At 34.5% G+C, this 18,357-nt stretch overlaps 1 protein-coding gene across 11 annotated transcripts in view; it reads left to right on the top strand.

Moving 5' to 3' along the window:
• The window catches only part of Rims2 (regulating synaptic membrane exocytosis 2), a 570,072-nt gene that overhangs the window by 433,792 nt on the left and 117,923 nt on the right, over positions 1 to 18,357 (top strand). For 5 of the 11 annotated variants that reach the window (XM_008851539.2, XM_008851538.2, XM_008851540.3 and 2 more), the window contains one exon: positions 1,787 to 1,959. The exons of the other annotated variants lie outside the window; for them this stretch is intronic. In XM_008851539.2, the coding sequence (XP_008849761.1) occupies positions 1,787 to 1,959 (173 nt within the window). The remainder of the gene's footprint in view (positions 1 to 1,786; positions 1,960 to 18,357) is intronic. 11 annotated transcript variants of the gene reach the window in all.

Here is an 18,357-nt window from a genome sequence, read left to right as displayed (position 1 = left end):
ATTAAGTAAATTGGTATCTTAAAATTTTGAATTTATTTGAAAAAGACTACCACAAACTAAATTTCAACCAATTAATGAACTAAAAGTAAATATATTATTTTAAAACTAAATCATGTCTTTCTACCTATATAGATATTTCCTGGAAAAAATCAGCAGCTTTTAGAAGAATCTAATTACATTTTTTCACAGTTGAGTATTTAATAGAGAGTTAAAGTGGGCTAAGAAAAATCCTTTGTCACCTAATTTAATTCTATGGCTTTCTAGATTAATGGATTTAATTTTTAAAGTTTCATAGAACCTTGTAAAGTATCCCTTTGTTTTACATTTGAAGAATGAGTCAGTTGTTAACAAAAAAGTATATAGCTAAAAACTGAGAGGTCCTGAAGAAACAAAAGAAGTCATTGGAATGTGACAAATGTCTATGTTATGACCTATTGCTATTCAAATCATTTGACCAAAATTTTTATGATCTATCAAGTATTTTATGCTGAATCATTATTCCTGAAGGATTTTTATGAAGCAGCAATTCTTCAAATCCCAGCAAATGGTCTATATAAGATACTCATTTTTCCCAAGGATTTGTGGAATTTGCCAGAACCTATGATTAAAAAGTTCTCCAAAACTTGACTAGATAAGGATGTCTTAGCATGAAGTTTGAAATGTGTGTAGAGAAAAATAAGATGCTCTCTTACCCAGTAATAGCCATTTGATGACTTTAGAGAAAGAATTCAGGTGTCTGTCAGGTAGTAATGACAGTAATCATGCTCACTTCATTTATTTACTTTATGCCACATAGAATGTAATACTTGAAGTTTTCTCATTTTTGTAACAATCAAGAAAGAAGGGTATTGTTGTTCATCTTGCAATTAAGTCTTTTAAAGGTTTAGTAATTTACTCAAATTTACCCCACTAGTGAGAATTTTCCTTGTTCCAGGTTTCTAAGCTCTAAACTCTCTATTTTTTTTTTTTTTAATTTCAGCTTAAGGACTCTTGGCAAATGATCTTTTGTTGTCAGCAATAAAATTAAGATGTGTCCATTAGTTTTTGCATTAAACGTATTTTATGAGACTAGATCATTCACATAAAACATTTATGTTGGTTTCCAATTTACCAGAATATTTGAACACCCAAGAATACCCTGCAACCCTGACTACGCCACTTAACTATCTGACTATTTCAATTCCAGGAAAATTGAACTATTGTAAACAATAATGACTTTTTCTAATATTTCTAGGATTCATCAAAATTCCAGCAACTGTTGAGAAATTAAACTTCTCTTTTCTCTTGGCTTTCCTAAAATCTGCTTAGTATTTCATTAATTAGATTTTATATTATCTCTAGGTTTTCAGTGAAGTATAATGGATTCAAGAGAAAATTGATGGCTACTAGCCCTGATCTTTAAAACTACAAAGGCAACTTTACCCGATTTTTTTTTCAAAATTTGATCAGAAGTTTAAGAGTTGTGCTTCCTAATAAGCTAATTGCTTATTCCCAGATTTTCTCTAATTATTCTTTCCTAAGGCCATTGCTGTTTTGAAACTATTTTAATGGCCCTCACTGTGGTGTGGTGACAATACTCTAATTACTTTGCTGAAAACAAAGGTTTCATATAAAATTAATTTTTGTTTTAGGATAATTTACCATTCACTTCTGTTTTATATGCAGCTGAGTAGGGTATTGCAGTATCCTCCATGGACAATTACAGTGCTGAAATAGGAGCAAGCTAATAATTGCTTTGTGTGGTAATACTGACAACTTGTGCGTATTTGTCAATCTGTGTTAACAGTATCGATCAGGATGGGATCCACATAGAGGGGCAGATAATATTTCCACTAAATCTTCGGACAGTGATGTAAGTGATGTGTCTGCGGTTTCAAGGACTAGTAGTGCTTCTCGTTTCAGCAGCACAAGCTACATGTCTGTCCAGTCAGAACGGCCAAGAGGAAACAAGAGAATCAGGTAAGGGGACCTTACTGCGAGCTCTTCTAAATGTATTTCAGAGGGTTTTCATTTTAATTTTGATAATGTAATATATTTTTCTCAAAGATTAATATATATCATAAAGGCAATAAATAGGATATTCTGTACATATTATTTTTATTTTAGTATATAATTTTGTATACTAGATTACTTGAAATAATACATGTAATTTTAAAAACAAACTACCATTGTTGTATCTTTGCTAAAATTAAAATGATCATTCACTGAAGATGTGAATTTAACAATGTTCCAATGAATATGAAAAATAATTATCTTGGAGAGTTTTCTCCTAGCAGAAAACATTTCAGCAGCTCAGAAAAATTCAAAATCACTTTTTTAGTGGGAGGATTTTCTGTCTTCCTGAAATTGTTACAAATACATGAAAAATGCCCTCATCACTCAAGAAATTGTGGTATATGTGTTAGTACAATTTGCAGTTCCATTGTCCTATTGATTTTATAGGCACCTGAACTCTCTCTAATGGAGAGACTACAGCTTTTACCTGTTTGCCATGTAATATCAAAAAGGAAGATAAGATTTCAAATTGTTATGATTCAGTACTGCTTACCCAGTGATTCTCCTGCATACAGCGAAAAGAGTTTTCAACATTTAAATGAAGTGGCTTCTACTTAAGTTTTACTTTTTCCTTTCTGTTTAATTTCACTTACATTTTTCTTGACTTTTTTCTCTTTTGTGTTTCTTTGCATGCCTTCCATTTGTGTTGCATCCAAAAGGCCAAAGGGAATAGAAGAGGGAGGGAAAGGAGGGGATGAGCGTGAAGAGATAGTTCACAAGGAGCAGGAGGGAAAGGGAGAAATACTTAGTGAAGATGGGAAAGGGAACGAGATTACAAACACGTGCAATAAGGAGGAAAACAGAGAATCAGGAGAGGAGGAAAAACCAGAAGATATACCTGAGCAAGGAAAAGGAAGAGAGCAGAGGAGTAGGGAGGATTTGCCCAGGAGCTTCTCACAAGATGACGACAGGTAAACTGTGCTTGCTTGTGCAGATCCCTCCCACTAGTAATATAGTTTCTTTACTATTCTTAAAAACCATTTTTCCATTTAGAGTTGTTTCATCTTGTATTTTACTATGTGTATTAATTACCTTCTGACACAACTGATGAATGTTGGCCAGCTATTGTCAAGTAGATTGCCAAGTCATCAGTCTTTGATTAGTATGACTAGCTCTGAGAGTAGGAGTCATTGTTTACAAGTTCTTTATGTATAGCTAAATAAAATTTAAATTTCCTTTCCATTTTTTAGCATGTATTTATGATGTAGTTTCCTCAGCTACAGTCTAAAGAATGAAAGATAAATCTTACAAATCCTTTTACCAATGTGGAGATTACGTTGAAGAAAAAGAAGGCAAAAACCCTTAAAATGAGATTCTGAAAGGGACTGAAAAATTCAATTTAGTTTATTTAAAAAAATGCTTACTAGAAATAAACTTCAAAAATGACTGAAATTTTGGAAAAAACTTTATTCAGCCTCTAGATCCCTTGGCACTTCTAGTTTTCTGGGATATTCTAATGCAGTTTGAGTCCTGAGAACAGTGACAGGGGTTGACGTTCTCCATATTCTGGTTTTTGTTTTGGATATTGTTGCTGCTGCTATTGGTTTGGTTGTTTGAAGCAGTATCACACCATATAGCACAAGCTGGGCCTTAACTTGCTATGTATTCCAGGCTGGCCTCAAGCTCATAATCCTCCTGCCTCAGCCTTCTAAGTGCTCAGATTCCAGTGTACCACCTGTGATGTTCTGAAAGGATAGGGTATATGCCCAGGACATCTTAGAAAGAAGACAGGCAGAAAGGAATATGAGCTTCTTAAAATTCATTTGGATAGGAAAAACTGATGGAGAAAAAACTTGCAACAGAGAGAAAACACAGCAGTAAAACATAAAAGCTTTAATAATACAAGCCACTGTCTTTCCTGACATGTATAGCATACAGTCAAATTAACTCATGGTGCAGTAAGACCTCACATTCTCAAGGCAATGAGTTTGTTTAATTACATTAATTTGCGAGTGAAAATTGCAAATCATGTCAATTTAAAGAAATTGATTTTTCTAACAGAATTTGATTTTTGTGTTATACAAGTTTTGCTAGAGAAGTAAAATCTATTTATGTGCCATAATTTGGATTATTGTACCTAAACCCAATTTCATACTGAGCTTTTTTTCTCATAATGAAAGAAAAAGGCAATTGGGGCAGAAGTTTTCCTGAGTATGTAATTCAGTTGTTTATGGTGTTTCCTTTTTTGTTTCAGACTCATCTGTGCTCTATGAAAGTTTTTTATGCCATTAATTAAACATAAAAATAAATCTTTAGTAAGGTACATTTTGTGATTTGACTCTAGACTAGTAATTTCAATGTGTCTTTCCTATAATTACGTTGAGTTATTTTATAGCTAAAACAGCCCATTTTCTGATTTGTTGGGATTAGGATCATTTCCTGACCAATTCATACAGGAAAAACTTTGTGGGGTTGACCAGTAAAAAAACCATAGAGTCTCCCCTCTTCCACGAGCAGAGCAAAATATGAGTTTCATGTGTCTTCTTTTATGTGTCCTGAGTAAAGGAGGAGACATGAACCCATTAGGAGGTGCCTGGAGCCAGAGTTCCTGACTAGCATATGCCTGGCTTGGTGGCCAGAAGTTTTAAGTTTATAACCTCAAGTTCTCACTGTTCAGTGCTACTATCACCACCATTTTCTTCAAGAAGAAAAGCACACCTTATATAATGAAGGAACAGGAAAGTAGTATATTCCTAGCAGGGTGGTGTACTCAAGTAACTACAGGGTGCTTCTGGTACTATAAATTATAGAGAACCCCTATTATTATAGGGGTTGTTCTCTCTAGGGAACATATTCTGAAAGATGACAAGAAATATCTACTTGTTTATAAGAAAATGTTGGTGTCTCCCATTCATTTAAGAACATAAATTCTTGAATTTGCTTTCATTTCCTGGGCTAAGTCTAACAATCTGAGAGAATGTATGTTAGGGTATTCCTAGCACCATTGTACTTGGGTCCTTAATATTATCATCATAGTTTGCTTAAAGACTAAACATAGCTAAATTATCACACAACATTGTTGTAAACAATCTTATTCTACAATAAGTCATGGGCATTTCATATGTTTCATTTTGAATCCAAAGCTTTGTAAAGAACAATGAATTGTGACTTCAGAGTATTAGGGCAATGATAGTACTTACCACAGTGCCTTCAGTAAACAAGCCCCATGATGATTGCAATTATCATTACAGTAATTAGACTTCTTTGCAGGATACTTATTGCATAATCACGTTGATCATTTACAGTGAGTAACATTAAAGTGAATTTACTAAATGCTCAAGAAAAAAATGAATAGCAAAAGAAATCTAAAAACAGTTCATTAAATATTAGCCTTTTCTAGTTTGATTAATGAGTGATAGGATCCATACCTAAGTGCTTGTATTTACATAGTGTATGTAGGTTTGATTAACATTTTTCTATCTCCAGAGCTGGAGTGATGACTCAGTGGTTAAGAACACTGGCTGCTCTTGCAGATGACCTAAGTTCAATTCCCAGTACCGGCATGGCAGCTCACAGCTGTCTGTAACTCTAGTTCCAGGTGATCTCATTTTCTCTTCTGGTCTCTGCAGGTATTGCATGGTGCACTCACAAGATGCACACAAAACACTCATACACGAAAATAAAAATAAATAAATCAAAAAAATTTCCTATCTCCTTAATGATTATACATGTTAGACTGTAGAATATCCAAATTTATATTACTTATATTATATATACATATATGTATATGGAGCAAGAGAGAAAATTGAACTAGAAAAGGTATTGACAGAAAGAAAAATCATCCATTCAACCAATATTTACTTAGAAAATTTCTTCAGCACTTATTTATTTATATATATATGTATATACAAAGACATATATATATATATATATATATATATATATAACTTGTATAACTATACAAGTTGATGTGTACAGAATATTTTTGCCTATGTTCTAGAATTTTTAAAGGGGAAGTATTATGCCTTTAACTACGTAATTATGCCTGTAATCCCAAATCGGAGAGGCTGAGATAGGAACTTTGCCACAAGTTTGAGACCAGACTGGAATTCCATTTGATTCCAGCCTGGGCTAAAGAGTGAGAAACTTTTTCAAAAGAAGAAGTATTTCTTGTGATAGTGACTTTTGTTAGGACTCTAAAATATGTGGGTTCTCACCTTGAGTCTGTCATATATTTTTGTGCCAACCCACTTTATTTTTCTGTTGGTTTTTTTTTTTTCCTTATCAAATTGAAGAAAGGGTAACTTTTCCTAGAGTTTGAGGGAACATTGTACATACAAACAGACAAACAGCAAGGCAAACATCACTTGTTATTTTGGTGATTTGACCTTATTATCAGGAACTCAAGAAATAATTGATTCCATGATTAGTCACTAGTAAAATGAAGAGTTCGTCATTTTCTGTCATTTGGAAGATGTTTCTAAAATATGTGCCTGGTATTTAACATTCCAGTATGAAGCTCTCTTTTTTTTGTTTGTTTTCTGTAAGATTTTTCCATGAGAACTCATCACAGAGGATGTGATGGACTATGCCCTTGACTCAGTAGCACCAATAGCATGTGTTTTCTTTAGTTCTTTTCTCTCTCAATTAGTCTACCTTAAACCTTATACAATACCATTAGATTCTTCCCCCTGCTCTATTTTATACTGGTACTTATAATTCAGCTAGGAACTTAAATAAAAATAATTGAGCACCACTCCTAAGTTATGATCCTTTGAATTTTGTATTTAAAATGAATATCCCATGTGATTAAAGTGAAGGTCCTGTAGATGCTGTCTGTCTTCCCTTTTGGGTGCTGTATTTTCGAATGAGCCTGTAAATCAGCTTGTGAACTTCTGAAAAAAAAAAAAGCATTTGGGATTATGATAGATACTGAGTTCAGTTCAGTCAGTTTGAGGATTAGTGCTGTTGTAAACAATATTCTCCATAAATTAAAAAAAATTTGTGTTATGTGTGGCTGCACGTCAAAGGACAGCTTTGTGGAGTATTCTCTCTCCATCTTCACATGGGTGATGGGGATTGAGCTCAGGTCATCAAGCCTACATGACAAGCACCTTTGCCAGTTTAACTATCTTGTTGGCATTTTTAAGATTAAACTTTCCACTTCATGAACATGGAATATTGCTCCATTAATTCTTTACTTTCTTGCAGTTATGTTTTATAGGTTTAAAACATACTTAAAACATACTTATCACATGCTTTTTGTCACATTTCTTCTAATCATTTTATTTTTGTGTTATTACAAATGGAATTGTTCTGGCAATTTCATTTTTAGATTATTCATTGTTACTATCTACAAATGCAAATTATTTTTGTATATTGACTTAGTATCTTACCATCTTGCTGTTCCTCTATATAAGCATCTTATTATCTGTGATTAAAGATAATTTCACTTCCTCTTTTATAATCTGAATGCTTTCATTTCTTTTCCATGCTAAGTGACTTGGCACGACAGCTACTATCATGTTGAGTAGAAGTGCTTTATAAAGTTCTTAAACTGTAGAATGACTTTGGTATTACCTATGGAAGTCTTTTGAAGATACTGTTTCTTAATACTACTCATCCATAGAATAGTCTATGTAAAATTCTTTTAAAATATTATGATTATCTCTCTAAGTATTGATATGTCTGTCTTGCAGATAAGAAGACAGGATAGTCCATTGTATTTACTTCTTTCTCCTTTCTGTCGGGGAATTCAAGTCCATTCAATTTCTTGGACTACATTATTTAAATATAATTAGTAAATTTTCAAATTTTGCCTCCTTTTTATTGTATATTAAGCTGCACATAATGTCTTACACATAAGAATACTGAAGTGATTACTATAGTCATACAATTATGAGTTACATAACTTTTTGTTAAAACTGCCTAGAATTTTGTATGCAGCTAAATTTAGTGAGCAGTTTTTGTATTTTTTTTCAAGGTAGCTTTTATTAGAATTTGACCCCATTATTATTCTTAAGACAGTTTTTCTCTGGGCTTTTGTGACTTTGACCTCTCTTCTTTTTTTGTCCATCTCTCTGGCCACCTCTATCTTCTCTGGGAGATTTCTATATGCAATTTCCATATTATTTTCTAGAAACTAATCCTAGCCCTGTGTTCCTAACTCTCTACACATTCAATACTGATGATGCATTCTGTTCCATGGCCTTTAAAGTACAGGGGTGGGTGGGTGGATATATGTATGTATTTATGGATGGATGGATGAATGGATGGGTGGGTGAGTGGATGGATAGGTAGGTGATAGAAAGAAAAGAAAGAAAGAAAAGAAAGAAAGGAAGGAAGGAAGAAAGAAAGAAAGAGAGAGAGAGAAAGAAAGAAAGGAAGGAAGGAAGGAAGGAAGGAAGAAAGAAAGCAAGCTAGCTTTCAAATCTTTCTTTCCAGCCTAGATCTCCTTTCTAATCATTTTCTATGTCTATACAGTTGGGTTCTCGGCATTTTATCTGTCACAAGAAATGGTAAACTCAGTATGTAAAAGTATACTCATTATATACTCCACCCATCAAACCAGCAGCCCAAATAAACAATTGCTCTCTATTTTACTCTTTATCTAGAGGTCTAACACCTGTATCCTCACACTTGCCCAAACCAGAAAGCTGGCATCACTCTTTGCAGGTTTTTAACCATTGGACATAATTCCCTCCCTCTAATCATCAAGACTTACTGATTCTCATATTTAATTCTCTCTGAATCATGTCTGTTTCCTTAGCCCCATTTCTTCTTCCATAATTTAAACTATTTTTTCTCTTGTGTCCATTGCTAGAAAATATGAGCAGTTTATTTTTGTGAAGTAGTTCATTTTTGAAACCTTCATATAAAAAATGATCTTCCTCAAAAATTGAATAAAATGTAATATAGTTAGGAGGGAGCAGGATCAGCTAGAAAAAGGGGGTTCAAAGTCCCGCTTCACACTACAAGTAGATGAAGCTTTCAAAATTTGTACCTAGTGAAAGAGGCCAAGACAGCGGATCATGTTAATTATTCTGTTAGTATTAAATGTCCAGAGTAAAAGCCACTGAAATGAAAAAGTCAATTAGTGGCACCAGCATCTCAGGTGAGGGGAGAACAGAGAGTGACTGCTGTGGTTCAGGGTCTTGTTTGGGGATGTTGAGGTGTAGAATTTGGCAGTATTGATACTTACACAAGCTTGTCAGTTTACAAAAAAAAAAAATCATTGATACAGACATGCTGAAATGGTAATGCTCATAATATATTACTTTTTAAATGCTGAAAAGATGAAATATCTTCAATAAATGTTACATGTGTTATGTTGAAAACACTGTATTTACGGTTATTTTATCAAGCATTTAAAAAAAATTTTCCAACATGCCTTAAAAGCTACCTTTTGTTTCCCATACATGTGTGTGTATGTGTGTGCGTGTGTGTGTGTGTGTGTGTGAGAGAGAGAGAGAGAGAGAGAGAGAGAGAGAGATCTCATGATGCAAAAGGTGGCATAAAACACAGACCTTATTTCCTAGAGAAGGTGATGATTTTTCTTTTCTTTTCTTAGACCCATTTTCAACCTTTCCTCATATTGTCCTGAAACTGCACTTTAGGTACTGAATATGTTCAGTAAATTCAACTAGTCTTATAAAATTTAGGAAAATGAAATGTATTAAATGGTACTACTCCACCATATTATCTTCTGTGCATGGTAAAGCTGAGAGTGCTTGTGAGGTCATTCTCCCAAGGAATCTGGGAAGTGAAAGATTAGATTTGATCATACATTAAAAAGAAAGTGCACGTGAGGACAGAACTAAGAAAGTATAGTCACTAGAACGAAAGCATGCAGGTGGGGGAGGAGCCAGGGTCAGAGCAGGGTTGGATGTACTGGCCAAGTGAATGGAAAAACAGGTATGAAAATGGAGAGGTTACTAGACAGAGGCAGCTGGTTGTCACTACATGGTAGTCTCCATACTCTCAAGTAAGAGTCAGTAGGATGCCTATTCCAACATGTTAACAAAAAGCATATCTTTTGACATGAAACTCCAGTGTTTCTCTCACTTCTCTACAGACCGCCTTAAATGATATAACCTGAGGCTAGAAACAAATGACTTTTAGTAATATATATGATAGTATACATATATATGTATACTATCATATAATAGAAGAGTCTTAGAAGAAAAATTCATGGTTTCTTAATAGCCTCTAACCCTTAGAAAGTTTTAAATTTATTTCTTTACCGTTTCATACATATCTCTAATATCTTTAATCAAAGATACCCCCCAGTTATTGTCTCTTCTCGTCTTCCTCCTCCAACCAGTTATTTTCACACTCCTACTTCCAGGTTTGTGTGTGTGTGTGTGTGTGTGTGTGTGTGTGGTGTGTGCCACTGCGTTTAATTAGGGTTGCTGTGTGAACATCGGTTGAGAGTGGTTTACATGAGTGGGGAGACATGCCAGTGGCTACACCATTAAGATATATGACTCCTCCTCTCCCTGCAACTTTCAACTATCCTCTTCTGGGAGGGGTAAGGAACCCTTTCCCCATCATGCTGGAATGTCGGTGGGCCCTGTCTTGTGCAGATAAAAAGTCCCCTTATGAATTAATTGTAGCTCAGAAACCTATTTTTGAAGCTTTTCTAGGTCTGATGGAAGCTAAGCATAAGGGTTTTTTTTTTTCTTTTTTTGGGGGGGGATCTTTTTTGAGACAGGATCTCCCTGTAGCCCCAGCTGTCCTGGAACTCACTATGTAGACCAGGCTGGCCTTGAACTCACAGAGATCCACCTACCTTTGCCTCCCGAGTCCATGCCCAGCTTAGCATAAGGCTTTGAAAGTCCAAATGGATATTTATAAAAGTATGATGTATCATTTTCTGCACAAATCTCACAGACTAAACCAGTCAGCAAGTTAAGTGTAGGGAGTATGAATAGTTAGAAATGTACATAGTCACTTCATTATTCAGTTACATTTTCTTTTTTTAAAATATTTTATTTATTATTTTTATTTTGTGTGTATGCATGTATTGCCTGCATGTAGGTAAGTGCACCTGAGTTGTGCAATGCCCGCGGAGGACAGAAGAGGCTGTTGGATTCCCTGGAACTGGAGTTACAGACAGTTGTTAACTGCCATGTGGGTGCTGGGATTCAAACCCAGGTCTTCTGCAAAAAAAGTCAGTTTTCTTAACCACTGAGCCATCTCTCCAGCCCCATTATTCAGTTACACTTTCAGTCTTCACTTATGTTCATTCTTTTAAAACAGTTTCTTTCAGGTGTGTTTTTTGGAAAAATTAATCCTGTGAACTGATAGGTTTATTTTTTTAAAGTCAGTCTTTAGTCAAATAAATCTGGGGACTACTGTGCACGCTGTCAAAATTTATGTTATGCAAGAGCATTTTGAGATGTGCCATAATGAAGTTGTTTGAATTAACATTTCCTAAACTTTGTAACTATTGTAATTAAAAACTTTTGGAATTCATTCCTGGAACTGTGCTTAAAACTTAGTTACACTTTAATTTACTATTTTTAGATTTAGCTTATAGTTTTTTAATATTTTATTTATTTTATTTTATATGCATGAATGTATTGCCTGTATGTATGTAAGTGCACCCGTGTTGTGTAGTGAACATGGAGGTCAAAAGAGCATATCAGATCCCCTGTAACTGGACTTACACATGGTTGTTAGCCACCATGTGAGTGCTGGGAGCTGAACCTGGGTCCTCTGCAAGAGCAGCGAGTGCTCTTAACCACTGAGCCATCTCTTCAGCCCCTAGTTTATAGTTTTAAAGTAAAATAAGTATTTTTGTTCTTGCTTTAAGTATAGAATTATGACATAAAATTTAGGTTGTCTGGAAGATATCTTTAGAACAAAAAATAGTTTACCACTGGGATTGATGTTAACTATAAGCAGATCGATGGGACTAGAAAAATTACAAAATCAAGTAACAGCTCACAAATGCCACAAATAGGTAAAGTATTAGTCAAAGAATATAAGATGAGGTTTATTTCTCAAATGATGGCACTAATAGAGGAACATCATAAAATAGATTATGTAATTCAACAAATATGAACACAACATTTTTGCTGACTTTTGCATATATTTTAAATTTTAATTCACTGTCTTTAGAAAATCACTTCAAACAAAAAAAACGCACAATGTACAAATACGAAGTTCACAAGTGACTCACTTTCTGTACTTTTTTATACTTATAACACCCTGTTGACTTGGGACCTTTAGTTCTGAGATCAAGGATTATTTCCACAGAATTCTTATATCACATATGCGTGTGTACATTTGTACGTAGACAATGCTGCCTCTAGTGATCCTCAGTTGGATCTCTCCTAATTGCCACCTATATAAATTGCACCACCATACTGTTACTATGTGTTCCCCTCTTTCTCATTTTCAAGATTTTTTAGAGTTCATTTTGCATAATAATTGTATCTGAGTCCCATAAGTAGTATCTTAGTATATTACTGAGCTGTACATAGTCAGTCATCTATTGAAATATTCCTTCACTAAAAGTTTTTATTATAGATTACATGGCAAGAAAAATAAAATCCTCTTTCTGACACATAAAATATTTATCAAGTTCTTTTAGTTTAGTAACAAATGGATATTTATAAGGGAGTTTGGGGATTCTTAGGATAATATATAGTCACTTCATTAATCAGTTACACTTTCAAAGCCTTGTGTTTGTATCATTGTAAGGTACTTCACTATTAAAAACTCCATAAGCTATATGTATAAATATACAATATATGTATAAATTTATGTCTGTTGTGTGATCATTTACAGTATGTACTTGTACATAATGCACATATGCATATGTATGTTAACACATATATTAATCTTTGTATGTCATTAAATTTAAATATAGAAGTTAGAGGATGATAGTTGAGGCTTAACTGTTTATATTTTGAGATGAAGATTCTCCTGACTTGAGATTCTCATACCACTGTAATGAAATAAATTCAGAATTTAGGTTCATCTGTACAGTGGTTATCACTACAAAAATAAAAATCACTTGCATTTTAGTGTTTCTATCTGGAAACAATGCTATCAAAGCTATACTGAAGGTTTGGCGTTCTGGAAGCAGCACCATCTCTCAGAGCACTGCTTTCAATCCCCAGTACCTAAAACACTGCTCAACTTAGTGGGGTTCCTGAACAGATACTTCCTAAAGTATGAATGGCTGCTTATGTCATGTGCATTTAAAAGGATTTTGACATTATAATAGCTGAACCCATACAATGAGTGAGAAAAAACAGTTTCAAAAAGACGAAAAAGAAAATATTTTTAAATACTGAAGAATTAGATTTAACTTAGTACCTTTTCCTCTAATCATTTAGTTTTGAAATAATATAATCCTTATTTTCCTGATTCCTTTGTGAAAATTTATTTTTGTTTTCTATGTGTGATTGTTTTGCTTGCATGTATGTAAGTGGACCCATGCGATGCAATGCCCAAGGATGTAAAGAGGTTGTCAGAGCCCCTGGAATTGGAGTTACAGATGGTTCTTAGTTACCAGGTGGGTGCTGGGAATAGAACCCAGCCACTCTGAAACACCAACCAGTCCTCTTAATTGTGGAGCCATCTCTCCAGCCCCATATTCTGGATTCTTATTAATTTTTTTCACCTTTATTTGTCTATGTACTTAGTTTGTGAGGGAATACATACTTGCCAAGGTGAGTATGTAAAGGTCAGAGGACATCCTGTGGAAGTCAGTTCTCTCCTTCTACCATATGGACCCAGGGATTGAACTCAGGTCACCAGGCTTGGTGGTAGGGGCAAGCACCTTTAAGTGCTGAACCATCTGGCCCACACTTTCACTCCTACCTCCCCCACTGCCATGATTCTTGATTACAACTTTTGACCCATGATTCAGCCTTAAATTCTTAATGCAGTACTTCTCTTCTATAGTTTTTTATATGCAGTATGCCACAAGCCATACATAATTGGCTCATACAATCTTTCTGCCCCCTCTTTGGCAATGATCCCTAAACCCTGGGAGGCAGAAATTTGATATAGGTGTCCTATTCAGGGATAAGCAGCCTCTTATTCTCTGCATGTTGGCCAATTGTGATTCTCTGTGTTAATCACCATCTTCTACATAAGGAAGCTTCTTTACTGAGAGTTGAGCGATGCATTAATCTATGGGAATAATGATAAGTCATTAGGAGTCAGTTTAGTCCTACGTCTATTTAGCAATGTTATAGCATTAGGCTCTCCCCTTATGGCTTGTGAGCTGTCTACCCTCTTGTTCCTGGCCCGATAGCGTTGTCAGGTATGGGCTCTATCCCATGAAACAGACCTTATTCAATTTAGAAAGTAGTTCGTTATTCCCATAGTATTTATGTCAATGTTGCACTTGTGGGTATATCTTGCCAGGCCAGTTGTTGAAGCTGACAGGATTCATAGCTGAGTAAGGCTGTTGATTAATTTTCTCTTCAGGTAGCATGCCTAGCACCTTCCTACCAGTACTATGAAAGCTAGCCAGTATAGATGAGGCTTTGAAGTCAGCAGCAGCTTGCTTTCCCCTTGTTTGTTCTATAGCTCATGTATGTAGTGCCCTCGGCAATAGGGTCTTACCATCCAGTTCTGGTAGTTAACCAAGAGCAGGAACAAAGGCCAGTATTGTTTGAGGATTTATGGGACCCCTGAGTAACAACTTCAAAGATATGAGTCCATTCCTGGCATTTGGCTTTACTTTGCTAACCTATGGTGTCCAGTAGGGACAATGTCCCCCTGTTATAAGGTAATTCTCTTTTTATAATGTTTCTGTATATACTTTAAGAAGTTTCTATAGTTATAGGTGTCCATATATTTTTTTCTAAAGGCCTTTAGTGTTACTTACCACTCCCCATACACCATCCTCTGCACTGCTCTACTGGGAAGAATTTTTTAATGTATTTTTTAAATTTTATCACCTCTGCTATTTAACATGAAGTAAATTTTTATGCTTCCTCCTCAAATACGTAGTTTTTTTTTAATTTGTTGATTATTCTCTGTGTATATCATACAGAACATCCCACACTATCTTATTCAGCTATATACCCACTTCCCAAATGGTACCCTCCCATAGCCTCCATCCTCCCACATACCGGAGCCCACATATTCTGTCATCCTTGTTACTGTCCTCTATGTTGTCAATACCCTCAGCCATTCTCCAGTGCTTGTCCACCTGCTGAATCTAGTCAGCCTATCTAGAGAGCTTTGTTTTAGGAAGATCAGCTGTTCCTCATCTAGCAGCAATCAGTTGTCAATATTCCTTTGGATAAGACTGGGATCTGTTGTTCATTTTCCCAGTTCTATGCTGGGTTACTATCTGGGAATCCCTTTGGCCACCCTGGCCAACAACTCAAAAGAAGGTATCGCCTGTCTGGCATTGTTGACTGTTATATAGCCTTTAGCTCTGCATATGGAGTAATTTTTAAAAGCAAATTCTCTGATTGTGATAGGACAATTCTATCACCTCTCTTAAATGTGATGAGCAGGAACCCTATATGATATTGTGGGTAGTTGATCATCCAGTCTTGAACTGTTCAGTTCTCTCCGTCTTGTTAGATAGTCACATACATGGGTATTTCAAGTTATTGGGAACTTTTCACAACAAAGCCAATTTTTCTTGTGTATAACTTTTAAAAAGCTTTGCTTTCTTAGCTTAGAGAGAGATAATGAGTGTATTCATTTCAAGTTTTCCCTTTGTGTATCTTCTGCATTCCTTTGTATATATGGCATACTTCACAGTTTTAAAATGAGGAAAACATTTGAAATGAGAATTTTATCAAAGATTTTCTTAGAATTGGGCCAAGTTATATTTTATCACACTAATATGTAAAGTAAGCAGGGGACTGCACTATATATATGTGTACACATACAAACACATATATAACACTAGGTGCTCATTCTACTTTCCTACTATTGTAAGTTTTCATAATCTTCATACAATATTCCTAATCTAACCCTAAACTGATGATCCCAAATTATGTGTTGTTTTCAATAGAACAGAATGTCAGCTTTATTCTGGGCCAGGAGATATTTAAACAAATTAGTGATTTTTAAAAATCCAAATTTTCAACCTTTCTACCACAATTTGAGTTAAGATAATAAAATAATAGCAATAAAATAGATAAGATTAACCACAAATAAGAAAAATGTTTTATTCTGCAGTGACATAATGCAATTGCATAATTCTGAAGCTAAGTCTATATAAATGTACTTAAATGTCCATTCAATGTATGATAAACTTCTATGTTTGATGTTAATACCAGTGATTATGTTTTTATACTTTTTGCAAAATAAATTGCACAGGAATAACAGTTGCCTGTTGTTTCTTTTCATTTCAGAAAGTTTTCTTTCTACTCAAGGATGTACCCTTTTTGTTATGTCAAGTGATGAATTTCTTGAAGGCTAGTTGCCTTCACTGAGCCATTAAATCTTTTCCAGTATTTGTGTATTTGCAGTGACAATCCCATGTTGGACAGTTCAATTAGTAGGCAAGTGGTCTAGACTTACTATGAATCACATCTTTAATTGTTCTTCCTAACAACATAGAAATAATTCTTCATTGAATCTGGTATTAACCAATTACAAATAAGCTAGAAATCTTCCTATGATTACCTTTATGTTTTATCAGAAATAGGAAAGTGACTACACCAAAATAGGTGAGATTTCTTAGAAGTGCGATGTTTACAGAATTTTCCCCAGACTGTGCCATGTTTGATTTCCTGCAGCTCTTCTAATTACACTTATAATAATGATCCAAGTATCTCAAATGTTGGAGTCCTCAAGGGACCAGACAGGTTTGCCAGTTGAAATGGGGAATATGGAGGCAGGGGGCAACCTAGTCACAGGTGTACCGACTAAAAGGGAGCATTTGCTTTGTATCTGCAGCTGTTACCATTCAGAAATGAGGCAGTATTGCCAGAACTGATGCCAGAACCCTTTGGATTAACAAACTAGTCTTCTGGTCAAAGAAAATGTATCAGTGGTTCAGATTCAGTTGGAGGAGGAAACGGCTTGCAGCTGAATTTGTAATTAATGTTGGACTAATGACCCAGAGTTACGAAAATTGCCAAATGATAAAAGAGGAATACATAGTATACTTCATAGCATTCTTTCTCTGTGGTATTCTTTAGAACGTCTTTTAATAATCTAAGTACAAACTTATTAACCAGAGTACTGCATTGCTAAAGCCTTCCTGTTATGAAGGATTGCTATAATAATTTTACTGTATTTGTGCCTGTGTGTGTGCATGCACATGTGCGTGCTAAAATGAAATTAAACTTTGGTCTGCTTCATTACACTCATATAACAGCCACAATAATAGGGTATATTATATGGAATTGGAGTATATAGTATTATAAAGCTCTTACCACATGGTAAGAAGTACTCTGCTTGTGTTGAATTGTTAAATATTCAGGAGTAGAGCTAGTTATAGAAAGACAAAAATATAAAATGCAAATAAAAGGTGCTACCCCTGTGGAAATATCTGTTTCCTACTTTTGTAATATGACTTTCTAGGTTAAGAGGAAATTAAATTGATATTGATGAGATTGCTGGAAATTAAAAATAACTTAAATTTGTACTGAATGTGGTTTTAATAAAAGCAATCATTTGAATACAAAGTAAAATAACTTGTATTTTACTTGATATGCTTAGGTTATATCAGTATTCAGTTGGACTGAATTTTCTGCTATTAGCTGGCAATTTTGTACTTTTGGATATAATATATTTTATATGAATATAAGTTAGTATGAAATAGAATGGTTACAATTTTGTTTTTAGCCCTCATCAAATGCTTTCTAAATCCAAAACAGGTAGAAATATTGCTCAGATGTAGAATGTTTGACTAGCATAAACAAGGCTCCTGAGTTCAAATCCCAACGTAGAAAAAAATTCATTACCTTAGGGATGAGTGGTAGAGTTACTTGTGAGCATGAACAAGGCCAAGGGTTTTATTTCCTACCACCATGAAAAACAAGTAAGTCCAAACATAAATAAGGCATGACATTTTCATATTTCTAATAAGAAGAATTTCTTTAGAAAGTTTGGTAATATTTCTTTAGAAGAAACACATTCTAATTTAAATTAACTTGTAGTTATGTGCAGATTTATTTATTAACTGATAAAGAGCTTTTCTCTTATGTTAAGGGTTTTATTTCCTACCACCATGAAAAACAAGTAAGTCCAAACATAAATAAGGCATGACATTTTCATATTTCTAATAAGAAGAATTTCTTTAGAAAGTTTGGTAATATTTCTTTAGAAGAAACACATTCTAATTTAAATTAACTTGTAGTTATGTGCAGATTTATTTATTAACTGATAAAGAGCTTTTCTCTTATGTTTTATCTTATA

This window comes from Nannospalax galili, unplaced genomic scaffold, assembly GCF_000622305.1.
Source record: "Nannospalax galili isolate Female #2095 unplaced genomic scaffold, S.galili_v1.0 scaffold284, whole genome shotgun sequence".
Classification (NCBI taxonomy): domain Eukaryota; kingdom Metazoa; phylum Chordata; class Mammalia; order Rodentia; family Spalacidae; genus Nannospalax; species Nannospalax galili.
This window is presented reverse-complemented; position numbering and strand designations above follow the sequence as displayed.